The sequence below is a fragment of the Corythoichthys intestinalis genome, chromosome 9 (genome assembly GCF_030265065.1).
Source record: "Corythoichthys intestinalis isolate RoL2023-P3 chromosome 9, ASM3026506v1, whole genome shotgun sequence".
In the NCBI taxonomy this organism is placed as follows: domain Eukaryota; kingdom Metazoa; phylum Chordata; class Actinopteri; order Syngnathiformes; family Syngnathidae; genus Corythoichthys; species Corythoichthys intestinalis.
The window spans coordinates 13,585,818-13,601,761 of NC_080403.1; the positions used below are offsets into that span (position 1 = coordinate 13,585,818).

The 15,944-nt window shown below is 37.7% G+C and overlaps 1 protein-coding gene across 2 annotated transcripts in view; it reads right to left on the reverse strand.

Annotated features, from left to right (window-relative positions):
• The window catches only part of tex264a (testis expressed 264, ER-phagy receptor a), a 178,123-nt gene extending 162,183 nt beyond the window's left edge, over positions 1-15,940 (reverse strand). Inside the window, exons 1-2 of one of the 2 annotated variants that reach the window (XM_057845517.1) lie at positions 15,783-15,940; positions 15,093-15,470 (exon numbers count right to left, since the gene is read on the reverse strand). In XM_057845517.1, coding sequence (XP_057701500.1) covers positions 15,093-15,350 — 258 coding nt within the window. In that variant the 5' untranslated portion in view covers positions 15,351-15,470; positions 15,783-15,940. Of the gene's footprint in view, positions 1-15,092; positions 15,600-15,782 lie in introns of those variants that run through there. The other variant, XM_057845516.1, reaches the window with a different exon arrangement.
• Positions 15,941-15,944: the final 4 nt, after the last annotated feature.

The window sequence follows — 15,944 nt, forward strand, 5'->3', positions numbered from 1 at the left end:
CTACGCGGTAGGCAGAGAGCCGGTAAGACAACAAAATAAATACACTCAAATATCAGAATAACGTAGGGGATTTCAAAACAAGGGCAGCTAATGAACAAGCTAGTAAATGCACGAAATTCGAGAGTACAAAGTGTCAAATGGCGCCCAGCAAGTTGATACCTCAGCATCTTTCTTTTGGATCGGGCGATCCAAAAGAAAAATACAGTTTTGATGAGCTTGAATTGGCTGCAGGTTCGACGTCAAGAACGCTCCCACAACCGGTGTTTTGCTACTCCTTCCTACGCGGCTAGACGTTCTACATAATGCTCAGTGCGCTTGCACAAGCATTCGCACGCATGTGCACTTCAGTTAAAAGCAGCGTGTACTCACTATTATTGGTTTTATTGAGTTTTTATTACCTTTTCATTGCCTCAAAAATACTCTTTGCATGTATTACCCTGTCATACTTTTAACCATTGTGTTTTCCTGTGGTAGATTTAAAGCAGTGTTGATCTGTTGACCACATTAGTCAAGTAGCGTACTTAAACCGTCCTCATTTGATATAACTATATTGAAGTATTTTCTTTAGGCATTTTTAGTACGTTCTGCCTGTAAGCATTTAAACAAAACAAGTTGAAAGCGCACGGTAGTACTTTGGGTGTCAAATTCACCTTGTGTAGATGTTTCGCCGATGTAGAACAGTCTGTAACAAAACACGATCTGACTAACACAATGTAACAGCCGATGCCGACCAAAAATAACGTAATGTCTGTGTTATAAAATCGCGCCAGTAGGCAACACGGGACAAGTCTGTGAAAGTGTCTAACCCGCATCATTCCCATGATATCTCTCCATGGGTGAAAGCAATGACGGGAGTAAATCCCGCGTCACCTTACATGGGAATTTACCGGGATATGTGTGTGAAAGGGGCTATAGAGACAAACAACCATTCATTATTTATCATTTTATATTCGTATGTAAAAGTTGCTGCTCCTCTCACTTATCCTCTCAAAGCCACTTCCACCTTCCATGTCGTTTCCATCAACAGACGTACATGCAGCAGTGAAATGCTAATAAATTTGACTGGTAATACAGCTATGATGGTTGCTCTGATCTGAAATTCCCATTGATGAATTCAAGTACTGTGAGGCTCTCAAGGTGAATCAGACTACAACCAATTTATAGCCCTCTTTTCAGGCAGCGCCACACCTCAACTCATCGCTCACTGCCACTCCCACACGTCTTTTTTTCCCTCCACCACAGGGAGCTTCAGGCTGAAATAGAAATCAGAATATAATAAAAAGCCTTCATTGTTATTGTACAATTATTAAACCCACCACATACAACAAAAGTCCAATAAGGCTAATAAAACACAATTTTTAAGCACATTATAATACTATATAATGATTTGGGTCACCAGTGTTTTAAAAGTTGTACATTTTCTTAGACATGCAAGACACAAAAAAACTGTCATTGTCCTTGACACACACATATGGCTTCAACAGAGGTGCCCAATCGTTGATCATGATCCACTGGTAGATCCCAGAAATAGTGCCAGTCTATTGTATCCTCATTTGAAACAAGGCAATGAAGAAAGCGTTAGTCTATCATCCATACTTGCTGACTCAGGAAATTAGAATATTGTGTATTCTAATTTCCTGAGACAGTCCTGTATATATACACAGGACTGTCTCAAAAAATTAGAATATTGTGTATTCTAATTTCCTGAGACAGTCCAGTAAGCAAATCAGATATCGTCTTTGATTGACTCACAACACAAGCAACTCATCTAAGCTTGTCAACCAGTGCAAAACAATGGCGGTATGCAGTACGCGAGTTGGAGCTGAATCGAGTAATACAAAGAAACTGACCATTTCGACGCAGTATGGTAGAATGACATCCCCCTGACCTATCGATGTAATTGGGGCATTTTCAGACTTTTCATATCACTATGACACAAAGTCTCATTTTTTACCTATTTCTTTTAAAAGCAAATGCTTCATTTCGAATTTCTTCTCATTTAGTGCAAGTCGTCAGAGCAAAGTAATGATCAATCCAAGTGTAAGCAACCCTGGGTTTACGGCATATCACGGGTTTTATGATCAGTCACCTTTTAAAGCAGAGTGTGCGAACCTCTTTTGCTCAATTCAGTTTTAAAATATCATTTGGAATGTGTGTACTAAATTGAATTCTGTTATTTTGTTAACCAATGTTTCATTAAATAGGAATACTGAATTCATATGCTATTTTGCTAATATTTTGTATTTTGTTATTTGCAATAAATCATCTGACCAATAAACAAATTACTAGATACATGAATAAAACTGGGGGAAAATATAGTCTACTAAATTAAAAGGGAAATGACTAAACGCAACAAATACTAAAGGGCTGCAGTTGTTGTAAAAGCTTTCTGCCTGGGTGAAAGAACAGAGGCTATATTAGGCAACAAACAAATCTGCCAAAAAATCTGCCCATATGCCATAAAAGTCTGGTCGCTCATACATTGTATCTCATAGAACCATTCGATATAAAATTATACTGTATACGAAATTATTTTTAGCAGGTGTCAATGACTCAGATTACTTTATTTTTCTTCAGGGCGTGGCTCAGTCCCTGTTATTGTACTATATTGCATTGTATTGTATTGCATTGTATTAAGGTGTTGATAGGACCACAAAGGACTAAGATAGACCTTAAAGGTTATCTGTGCGCTTCTCACTCGCTGCAAAATTATTGTATACATCTCAGCGACACACCCACGGCCTGCTACCCACTCTCCTTGATGAATCTTGCAGACAGACAGCCACCCTGCCTACAGAGTAGTTACTCTTTTCACTCCCTGCTACACAACCACAGCTTGTTTACCTCGTCAGGAAATCTGTTAGAGCAGCAGTAGATAGAACACGGACAAACTCTTCCCCTCAGGATACTCTTTGATCATAAACAATAACCTCAAATGTGGCTGATCGATGTTCATTTTGTGCCTCTGCAAGCCAGCAGATGACCCCTAGGTGGCATCCGGCTAAACAGTTCAATCCCTCAGGCTTGTGGGTGCAATTTCAAGCACATATGCAAACAGTCAGAAGCATGGATGAGCATAACAAATCAAAACAGTCCAAGAGAGAGTAACAAGATGTTGTGCTAATTGGTCAGTGTTGACTCAAAGAGATTAATAGTGGATGAGAAGGTCAGTTAAACCGCAAACAGTTTAAACCACATTAAATTGCCACACTTGTAAACATGTACACCAACAACTTGAATATTAGGAAAGTCTACTGAAATTCAATACTGAAGTTACTTAATTAAATAGTTTTGTCCCATACAGCAACAATAATGACCACAAAATTTCCAGCGTAGAGATTTTTTATGGCATTTTAATCAATTTTCTGCAAGCTTGCCCTTATTAGAGTGTGAGCTGGAGCCTATCCCAGCTGACTTTGGGCATTAAACAGGCAACACAGTGGAATGGTCAACATCACGGTACATACCACTAGGAGTGGGAACCTCTTGGTACCTCACGATGCGATACGATTTGTGATACAAAGCTCACGATAACGATGATCTGATGATATGGCGATACAACGATTATCGATACATTGGTCAGGAAATCATTCTAGGATATTCTACAAACAACTAATAAACAGAAAAACAAGCTTCTGCTGTGAATTGGAATGAGTTTATCACTAGCAGAAGTCTAATCCGTTTGAAGTGGGAGGGATGGCAGCGAAGGAACGAATGTTCCTTCGCTGCCACCCTCCCATTGAGGTAATTTTGGGCCATTTAAGGTCATTTACCTGTTGATTTTCAGTTACTTCCTGTTGATTTTGGGGTATTTTATGGGTCACTTGCTGTTTGAGTTACAGAACAGGAAGTGAATCACTCAAATGAATAGGCAGTGACTCAAACTCAACAGAAAAATGACCTGTAAATGCCCTTAAATGAACAGCAAGTGGCCTGTAAATGCCCTGAAAATCGGACAGAATGACAGTGAATGCTCTGGTTTCGAATGAACTAACGTTCCCAGTCTAAATGGATTGGGCGTCGAGCACCGTCAACGGCAGCCTTAGAGTTAACTGAGACACTATTATGGTGGAAGATTTTTTTTTTTTTTTTTTAACCATTGACACCATTTTGAAACAATATCTCGATTCGAGGTAGGAGCATATTGATAACCTTTTGGGATACAAAGTATCACGATATATCACCATTTCGATATTTTGTCACACCCCTACATATCACACATACAGAAGATTTTGAATCCTCGTTGAATCAAATATACATGCTTTTAGATTTTGAGAGGAAGCTGGCGTACTCAACCTAAACTCACACAATCACAGAGAACACACGCAAACTCCACACAGAAAGGAAGTAGATTCAAACCTCATACTGCATAACAGTGAGATAACATGGTAACCACTACTTTATTGTCCTGCCTATCTTGCACTCTATTGCCATTCTTGTGGATTAAATTCATTCACTTATTTATACATCTTCAATGATTACATAATAAATGTGATCATAAATTGAACATAGCTGCAGTTTGGAAGTGTAGTCCTTCAGCTCAACTCAAAGCTTAAGATAGTACTGCCATCTAGGGGTCAAAAGTAAACACACGGGCATTGTATAATCCTGGCACTCTCATGTTTGCAACAAATCATGTTATACATTCATTTTTATATCTCCAGAGCAACTTATTGTTTCAACACATCAGTCAAAACATTATATCAGCATGACTTAAAATTGGGTAATTACTTTTAAGGCTGAAAAAGGGTGCATATTTTTAGTTTTACAACATTTTCGTAGAAAGTTCAGCACAGGAATTTGGGAACTTTTCAGGTATGAATGACATGGATGCAAACTAATACACATTTTGGGGGCGGGGGGCTCGTCTTTTCACCTCACATTCTGAGGTTGAGGGTTCAAATATACATCAAGTTGTTTACGGCCTTTAAAAGTGTAATTTTACTATCCAAATAGATATAAAAATTACATAATGTGCCTTTAAAACAATTAATGAACTTTGCCGTTGGGTAGCTAAATGCCAAAAATAATAACAACAATAAACAATGCAAACAGTTTCATATTTCCTCTGGGATGAATGACATTACAGGATTTCTACAGATATCAGCAAATCTTAATTGTTTTTAATGGCACTTTTATTGCCACTTTAAATTAATATAATGCCCATGCACAACTGCAGATACTGTAGTTTCTCACACACAAATTGTTAGCAGAGTTGTCCGATAATGACTTCTTAACTAATGACCGATATCCCGACACTATACAACTCCAAAATCCGATACAGATAGCAAACCGATACGGTAATATGCAGTCGTGGACCTAACATATTACGGCTAATTGTACTGTGATGCACCACTGGATACTTTAATAATGATAAAAGTAACAACATCAAATTTGTCCAATAAACAGTCTAAATGGATTGGGCGTCGAGTACCGTCAATGGCAGCCTTTTATTTATTTATTTTTTTTAATTGACACCTTTTTAAAATGATATCTCGATTCTTGACAGGAGCATATCGATAACCTTTTGGGATACAAAGTATCACGATATATCACCATTTCAATATTTTGTCCCACCCCCAATCACAAATGTATTTAGTATGGATGTAAAGCAAAGTTAACACCTTCATTAATGCACTGAATTTTACATCCACTGTGTCATGCAAATGTGTTGAGAGAAGAATAAAGCAGAAAACCAAAATGTACCCACTTGCTGCACTTTAAACCTAAGTCTTTAAATGATGAAGCAATTTCTCTTATTTGTGTGTGGGTAAAAGAACAAATCAAACATGGATTTTGAATACCCGTTGAGAAGTTACTGGTACACTGTGACCAGAGTCAGTATCACATGCTATTTACAGTGCCTTGCAAAAGTATTCGGCCCCCTTGAACCTTGCAACCTTTCGCCACATTTCAGGCTTCAAACATAAAGATATAACATTTTAATTTTTTGTCAAGAATCAACAACAAGTGGGACACAATCGTGAAGTGGAACAAAATTTATTGGATAATTTAAACTTTTTTAACAAATAAAAAACTGAAAAGTGGGGCGTGCAATATTATTCGGCCCCCTTGCGTTAATACTTTGTAGCGCCACCTTTTGCTCCAATTACAGCTGCAAGTCGCTTGGGGTATGTTTCTATCAGTTTGCACATCGAGAGACTGACATTCTTGCCCATTCTTCCTTGCAAAACAGCTCGAGCTCAGTGAGGTTGGATGGAGAGTGTTTGTGAACAGCAGTCTTCAGCTCTTTCCACAGATTCTCGATTGGATTCAGGTCTGGACTTTGACTTGGCCATTCTAACACCTGGATAAGTTTATTTTTGAACCATTCCATTGTAGATTTGGCTTTATGTTTTGGATCATTGTCCTGTTGGAAGATAAATCTCCGTCCCAGCCTCAGGTCTTGTGTTTTCTTCCAGAATGTTCCTGTATTTGGCTGCATCCATCTTCCCGTCAATTTTAACCATCTACCCTGTCCCTGCTGAAGAAAAGCAGGCCCAAACCATGATGCTGCCACCACCATGTTTGACAGTGGGGATGGTGTGTTCAGGGTGATGAACTGTGTTGCTTTTACGCCAAACATATCGTTTTGCATTGTGGCCAAAAAGTTCAATTTTGGTTTCATCTGACCAGAGCACCTTCTTCCACATGTTTGGTGTGTCTCCCAGGTGGCTTGTGGCAAACTTTAAACGAGACTTTTTATGGATATCTTTGAGAAATGGCTTTCTTCTTGCCACTCTTCCATAAAGGCCAGATTTGTGCAGTGTACGACTGATTGCTGTCCTATGGACAGACTCTCCCACCTCAGCTGTAGATCTCTGCAGTTCATCCAGAGTGATCATGGGCCTCTTGGCTGCATCTCTGATCAGTTTTCTCCTTGTTTGAGAAGAAAGTTTGGAAGGACGGCCGGGTCTTGGTAGATTTGCAGTGGTCTGATGCTCCTTCCATTTCAATATGATGGCTTGCACAGTGCTCCTTGAGATGTTTAAAGCTTGGGAAATCTTTTTGTATCCAAATCCGGCTTTAAACTTCTCCACAACAGTATCTCGGACCTGCCTGGTGTGTTCCTTGGTTTTCATAATGCTCTCTGCACTTTAAACAGAACCCTGAGACTATCACAGAGCAGGTGCATTTATACGGAGACTTGATTACACACAGGTGGATTCTATTTATCATCATCGGTCATTTAGGACAACATTGTATCATTCAGAGATCCTCACTGAACTTCTGGAGTGAGTTTGCTGCACTGAAAGTAAAGGGGCCGAATAATATTGCACGCCCCACTTTTCAGTTTTTTATTTGTTAAAAAAAGTTTAAATTATCCAATAAATGTTGTTCCACTTCACGATTGTGTCCCACTTGTTGTTGATCCTTGACAAAAAAATTAAATTTCATATCTTTATGTTTGAAGCCTGAAATGTGGCGAAAGGTTGCAAGATACTTTTGCAAGGCACTGTATTTATTATTTTTTTTTTTTAAGATAATACCGGTAAGCAAAACATAAATGGGAAGAAAAGCCACTGGACAGTGATTTGATTATCAGGTTCACAGTGAAGTCAGCATTGCGTGTTTTCCTATTTACAAACAAATGGGTCAGGAATGGGTTATGGAGTACTGCTTCCCTGGTGGCACTAATTCTGATCACGTAACAGTATCCTTGTGATCCAAACTATCAAAGAGTGACATCAGTAGAAATATTCTAAAAACGGTCCACGCTGAGCTTCTGGCCACAACTTTGCTTATGCTTGACTTCTCACACTCAACATTTCCAATTACAGTGACTGGAAAGAAGAGCACACAGTTCCTCCTTTGAGCCATGTTTATACAAACTGGTTCCGAAAAGGAGAAAGAGGATTTATTCAGTACACTAGAACATCTAAGGTTGGAATCTAAGATCAGCCAACATCAAGGACTAACTTAATGAGTTTTATTTTTTCGTAGCGTTTCCAGTGTATCTCAGTTATGCAAAAATTTGTCAATATGCCAGTAATTAGCTTCAAATGGGGGAGGGGGGGGGGGGTAATAGATGGCTACATAGAATCTGTTGCAATGCTACTGGATTCAAAGGATTATTTTGGCACTTAATTAGCTAATTGTATAAAAAGCACCACCTCATGTAACTATTGCTCTGAATGTTCTGTTGAATTGTGGCATTTGTCAGTGTTGTATAACTCCTTGCATATGCGTGTGTGTCAGTGTGTGTGTTCCTCCCATATCAGTTTGAAACGCTGTAGGAATTTCCATTCAGCAAGTTTGCAAGCAACACATCGACTAATGGCATCCAGTGTTTAATAAATTTAGTCGCCCCTCATTGTCACCATCCAGCATACAGTAATTTAATTTGGACTAGTGCATTTAACCTGCTGTGAACTCTTAACATTTTATTATTTCGAACACGAATAAGGAATTTCAAAATGGATTCAAATATTTACACCCACATTTCAGGTTAAAAATTCAAATAATTAGAATTGAACATCTCCACCAATCTTTTGCAAGTTTTTTTTTTTTTTTTTTTTTTTTACAAGCCCTGAACTGAATAATTTAAAAACTTGAGTAATAGAGTTACCAAAAAAATGTTATAAAAAATATCTCTGACTCAAAGCTTTGCAGTGGTCATTTTAATAAACTCCCGCAACACTCTTTGTATAAATAAATAAGACCAGAGTGAAAGACTGTATAAAACATTAATAATTCAAAGTCTCAGACTTGTTACAACTATTTAAAAAAGAAGCCTAAGTGCAAAGTATCAAGTGCAATGCATTAGGAGTGGGAACCTCAATACCTCACGATACCATACGGTTTGCGATACAAAGCTCACGATAACGATGATCTGATGGTACAGCGATACAACGATTTTTGATTCATTGGTCAGGAAATCATTCTAGGATATTTTACAAAAAAACTAATAAACAGAAAAACAAGCTTCTGCTGTGAATCGGAATGAGTTTATCACTAGTAGACGTCTATGGCCGTCAGTGGCAGCCAATGCCAGGCATTTAATCATTTTGGGCCATTTAAGGTCATTTACCTGTTGATTTTCAGTTACTTCCTGTTGATTTGGGGGTATTTTATGGGTCACTTGCTGTTTATTTTGCGTTACAGAATAGGGAGTGACCTGGGAATCACTCAAATGAATAGGCAGTGACTCAAACTCAAAAGGAAATGACCTGTAAATGCCCTAAAATGAAAAGCAAGTGACCTGTAAATGCCCCGAAAATCGGACCGAATGATTGTGAATGCTCTGGTTTCTTTAAAATGATATCTCGATTCTTGACAGGAGCATATCGATAACCTTTTGGGATACAAAGTATAATGATATATCACCATTTCGATATTTTGTCACACCCCTACAATGCATAATTAACTTACTACAATAAAACCTCTACGAACTAATTATGTCATTGCTCGCAAACTAATTAGAGGGCTGTGAAAAAGAATTTGCCCAATTCTCGACTTCTAATTTTATTCAGTCAGGGGGCAAAAGCCTTTTAAAGCTACCTGGCTACCTACGTGAAATAGCTATTGCCAGCATGAGTTCGTAACTGGTTGGGGAACCCACAGCAAAAACAATTCCTCAATTTTTGAGAATAAACAACATTTTAAAGTCATGCATAATTACAACAAGTTCCGTGTCCTGATTATCTTAACCAATGAAACATTGAGCTTTTCAAAAGTTCACTTTGAGTACCTTTGAATGAATAAAATTAATATTTATAAACACAATTTTACATATACTTGGGTAATCTTTGCCTGATATTTACATTTCTTTGATGATCTTAAACACAAGTAACGATGGAAACTCCAAACATAAGATTTTAATAAGGGAGGAAACGCTTTTTCACAGCCCTCTCTATCTACTGTATATATACTGCTATTTAGAATGTATTTCAAAGACCCTAAATGACTCAAAGATGGAATTCCAAATATATTATTATACAAACGTTACCATATAAACAGATAGCAATCATATTCATACACGAGCAGGAATGGCCTAAACTGATACACAGGTATTTAACACACAGACTGGGTACCAGTCACTAGCGAATTAGCACATCACAAAGTTTCATGAACTTAAGATTCATGGTTGAAGTCCAAATGGATGGAATATGAGGAAGGCATGGCATGGATACCAATAAGACACGTTGTTTTTTTGTTTGGATACTGCGAAATTAGTAATATTATTTTCCTTATTATTCGATGAGAAAATCGATGGAAAATACTTCTCAATATATTAAAATAAAATAGTAGGGTTGTATCAATCTCATATTTTTGCACCATTGTTCGAGTCACCTGATTTTGAGGATCTGCTGATACCAATCAGATACCTCAGCAATTCATTCTTTTATTACGAAACATTCATTTATTTTATTTCTTTTCCTTTGTAACCCCCCCAAAAATCTCAAAAACATTGTATTCACACGATTCCAAACTAAGAATGTTGCGTCAAACAAAACATATTTGTTTTTTGTAGACGATAATCTTCTACATCCTCTTTTGTTGCAAAATATATATATATATATATATATATATATATATATATATATATATATATATTTTTTTTTTTTGCATATATTAGGGCTGTCAAAATTATCACGTTAACGGGCGGTAATTAATTTCTTTAATTAATCACGTTAAAATATTTGACGCAATTAACGCTCATGCCCCGCTCAGATTAAAATGACAGCAGTGTAATGTCCGCTTGTTATTTGTTTGCTTGTTTTGTTGTTTGGCGCCCTCTGCTGGCGCTTGGGTCCAAATGATTTTATGGGTTTGGGGAGTGAGCATGGTGTAATTACATCAACAATGGCGAGCTACTAGTTTATTTTTGGGATGAAAATTTTACAAATTTTAATCAAATGAAAACATTAAGAGGGGTTTTAATATAAAATTTCTATAACTTGTACTAACATTTATCTTTTAAGAACTACAAGTTTTTTTTAATCCATGGATCGCTTTAAGAGAATGTTAATACTGTTAATGGCATCTTGTTGATTTATTGTTATAATAAACAAATACATTACTTATGTACCGTATGTTGAATGTATATATCCGTCTTGTGTCTTATCTTTTCATTCCAACAATAATTTACAGAAAAATATGGCATATTTTATAGATAGTTTGAATTGCAATTAATTACAATTAATTAATTTTTAAGCTGTAATTAACTCGATTAAAAATTTTAATCGTTTGACAGCCCTAATATACACATATACACATATATATATATATATATATATATATATATATATACATACATACATACATACATACAAATCCATCCATACAAATTTGTGTTGCACCGATACCATTTTTTGGGCCCGATACCGCTACAGATACCTGGCTGTGCAGTATCGGCCGATACCGATACCATTCCGATACCACTCTGTTTGCAAAAAAAAAAAAAAAACATAATAGACAGTATATATACAGTGGGGAGAACAAGTATTTGATACACTGTCAATACTTGTTCTCCCCACTGTATATATGTACGTATAAGGGATGCAACGATACGATTAAGTCACGGTTCTGTATGATTTTCGATACAATTCAATACATTTAATGCTCTGAAACAGAAAATACAACTGTTATTATTATTATTATTATTTTTGCTAACAAGCAAAAATAACAGAGCCATCATATAAACAAGCATTTTAGTGCATAATATTTATGTGCTTACTTCTTACTGATCTGAAGAAATTTTGTATATACTGTAAGTGCTGAGAACAATCTTTACTGTTTGTAAAGTGGGGCACACTGCTGATTGCTGCAGCTCTCTTAGCAGCTATATTTACCATATAAGCGAAACATCCTATTTGTGGTCCGAGTCCATCTGTAACATGTGCTGAATTAACAGTATTTGCAGCTTTATCGATAGTCACTGGTATGGATTGATTTGGCCTTTTTAACTTCCATTCAGTCATGACAGTTTAGAATTCATCGATGTAGTATATGGACTACGCGTCGCTCTGGGCTCACGCAGCTAATGTCATGGGATCTAATGTAGCACATCTAGGTTGTTATTTGATGATATCTAGTGTGTGCGCGCGAGAGTTGGCATGGGATCTTACATAGGACATCTAGGTTGCTATCTGATGATATCTAGTGTGCGCGCTGCGCCGCTTGGGTGTTTTCTGGCCACAGAAGTCACTTCTGCTCATTACTGCACAACACCAGCATAATATGACAATCGACTTTCATGAACAGGACGAATTTGAAGTACGGCGCTCTTAATTTGCCACTCATTGTTCATCATGAAACCATGAGTTTGCTTAGTCTCTCACAGTCTTAAGATTTCTGATCCCATCGGCGCGACTACAGCAAGCGTTAGCTGAAGCATGCTAATCGTTGGTGAATGCCATGTTAGAAACGCAGCGTAACGTCGCGGATATGCAGTGTAGTGAACATCCTTAATATTGAATACGAAGGTGTTAATTTCGATTGGTAGTTTCGAGACAAAGACATACAGATGTCATGCATCGAGATTTGGGAAGTTTGCTCATGTGGGGAGGTCAGTTTTTTTGCGCTAAAGTGATGCCAGTAGATGGTATCGGCGCCCTAAATGTTGGTACTCGTCGATACCGATACCATCCATTCGGGCCGGATCGGCACCCCCTGCCGATACTGGTATCGGTATCGGTGCAACTTTAATACAAATACATCCATAATTATTGGATTTATAATATTTATGTGTTTTTATCTTCTAATATTTTTTCTTCTAAATAATATGGGACCTTAATGGAAAAAAAGAGAAAAATCCAACCTCCAATACAAGTGCATTTATTCAGTGTGAAGTATGGGGGTGGGTCAGTGATGCTGTGGGGCTGTTTCGCTTCCAAAGGCCCTCGTTAGGGTGCATGGCATCATGAATGCTTTGAAATACCAGGACATTTTAAATCAAAATCTGTTGCCCTCTGCCCGAAAGCTGAAGATGGGTCGTCACTGGGTCTTTCAGCTAGACAATGACCCTAAAGATATGGCCAAATTTACACAGAAACGGTTCACCAGACACAGAATCAAGCTCCTCCCATGGCCATCTCAGTGCCCAGACCTCAACCCCATTGAAAACCTGTGGGGTGAGCTAAAGAGGAGAGTACAGAGGAGAGGACCCAGGTCTCTGGATGATTTAGAGAGATTCTGAAAAGAGGAATGGCTGAAGATCCCTCTTTCTGTCTCTTTCCATCTTGTGAAACATTATAGGAGAAGATTAGGTGCTGTTTTGTTGGCAAAAGGGGGTTGTAAAAAGTATTAACACCAGGGGTGCTAATAATTGTGACACAGATTATTTGATGTCAAATAATTATTTATGTGGGATTTTTCCCCACTGAATAAATGCACTTGTATTGAAGGTTGGATTTTTCTCTTTTTTCCATTAAGGTCCCATATTAATTAGAAGAAGAAAAAATATTAGAAGCTAAAAAACACACAATTATTATAAATCCAATAATTATGGAGGGCACTGTATATATATATATATATATATATCAAACCCAATCCTTACCACCCAATTCCCATCTTCTAAAAAATGACGTGATCTGGCCTGATTTCCGATCATGTGATCAGATCAGGGACATCCCTATAAGATAGTGTGACTCTTCAATAAATATATGAGTAATAGTAATAATAAAAACAACTAATTGTAATAGCTAAAGCTGCATCAGCACTGGACAGGGAACATTTTTAGAATCTCTCAGATAATCATCAAACTTTGTCAACTTGCTCTGCTACTTAGATTTTTACCAATAAAAAAGGTGATTGCAAAAATTGGTGCATTTCCACATATGTTGAAAACCTCCAAAGTGCCCTAATTGTATGTTATTAAAAAAATTGACCATTTCAATTAAAGACCTACTTGCATGTTAACCAGGTGCAGCCGTTGTGGCATAGACCTAACAGTGTGAGTTTGTCCAATTCATTTGTTGAGCACATTCAGTGCTTATGTCTCATGCTTCTTCCACTGTTTGGATTGCTGCAAGTCAAATGTGCGTTTAATGCAAGTCAGCTCTCTGTAATGGAAAGACTTTGTTTGCATATCTATGACTTTTGAGTCAGTGTTGTAGCCCGCCCCGCAGCCAGCATATGAGGGTGGAAAATATCAACAGTGCAACGTGGCATTTAACAGCTGACCGGTTTCATAATCCGGGCTTTTTTTCTCAAAAAATGATGCCTTTATGTTTAACCCCTTCTGAGGTCATACCGTTTATTTTTAGACTGAAACAGTTATACAGTGAGATTTAAAAGGACAATATGTGAACCCCAATGTATACATTGTTCTTATAAAAGTATTCATTATACGTATTAATAGACAGTATCATATATACATATATATGTGTGTGTCTACACAAATTTTTGGTTTACTGTAATTCGGTAATTTCATTTGTTTGTTTTTTTTAAATCCAATTATTTACTGTAATGTACAGAGTTGTGTCAAAGAGCTTTGATTACCTTTAAGGTAGGAAAGCACTGTACCAGTGTTAGCTCATTTATTTCATTGAATGCCACACCAGCTAACGTATAGTACAGTATTTATATATTATGTGATGTGTTAGTGAAATCTATATTAAAGCCACCCATCAACGGTAATAGATGTCCAATTCATTTATCCAGCGATCATTCCCCAGTTAAAATGGATCGGATGTCTCCTGCCGTCAATATCCAAATAGTTCTTTAAGTAACGTTTAGTTAGGGAAAGTGAATTAAAATACTGTTTATTTATACATGATGGGTGAGTGAAAGTATATGCCAGCTGACATTATACTCAGGTCTGGTCACCATCACCTAAATTGATGTATACTGTTGCATGTTCTATGTATACTTCGTGATTTGCCAGCATACTGTGTCTGAGCAAACCTGAACTCACAACAGTCAACTTTCCTGTCTCATTCTGACTGACTAATTGATCGATTTATTATTATTAAATTCATCCATACACAAACACAAAATAATGCTTGTTTGAGCTAATGGGGTGAGTGACAGAATGTCACCTCTAGATAAAATTGAGCCAGGCAGGAAAACCCCTTTAACCTGTGCTGTTATCGTTGGGCAAAGTGCTGAGGTGTTGTGTCATAGCCATCTCGCGCAAACGCACAGACCTGTTTGGGGTCATCATAGAAGATAGCGATGGTCCTCTGCTTTGGTCCAATGCTGCACGTCTCTGTGAAAGCTGACCCACAGTCTTTGTAGGCTCCTTCTTTGAACTTATAAGCAAAGGTCACATTTTTAATCGGGGGTGGTCCCGTCTTCACTTCCACGTCAAACAGGAGGCCCGAGCAGATCAGGTAGAGCCCCACGGTCGTCAGTAAGCACAGAAGAAGAAAGATGATGAGGAAGAGCAGAAGGAACTCAGACATGTTCTCGGAACAGCGGCGCCAATGACTGCGGGTTGTTTGATTGGGGAAATCTTGTCAAGCCTCAAATGTCCTCTTCCGGTTTTGACGCGGCAACTGGAGGCCAACAGGTTCATACGACAACTACAAAGGCGAGCATGGAGGAGAATAAATGTGTCAAATTTTGGTAGCCCGTTGCAAATACCGTCCAAGGGCTTAGAAAAGACAGTTTGTTTACTGTGGTTTCCCCAAACAGTTGACTATGCTTCCTGGATAGACCACCTAACTTGCTAGTTACGGGGTGGACCAAGAGATGTTTATTTTTTATTTCATTTTTTTACGAAATCAAAAATAATGAAACGTAACTAATTTGAGGTTTCTTTTACTATATAATAACTACGATTAGTGGTTCTATCGATATAAACTTTATTTAGGAATGCATGTTTAAATTCTTACCAGCAACTACTCCGATTGTATGTAGTGGTTCAGCCCAACGTGGACACACATCAGCGCTCATCAGCATGGAACCTTGGCATCTGCGCGTTCTCCACTTACACGCTGGCGTTCTTACGCTGTCCAAAAGACGTTAGTTTGTTAATAATTTTATCAATGACAGAC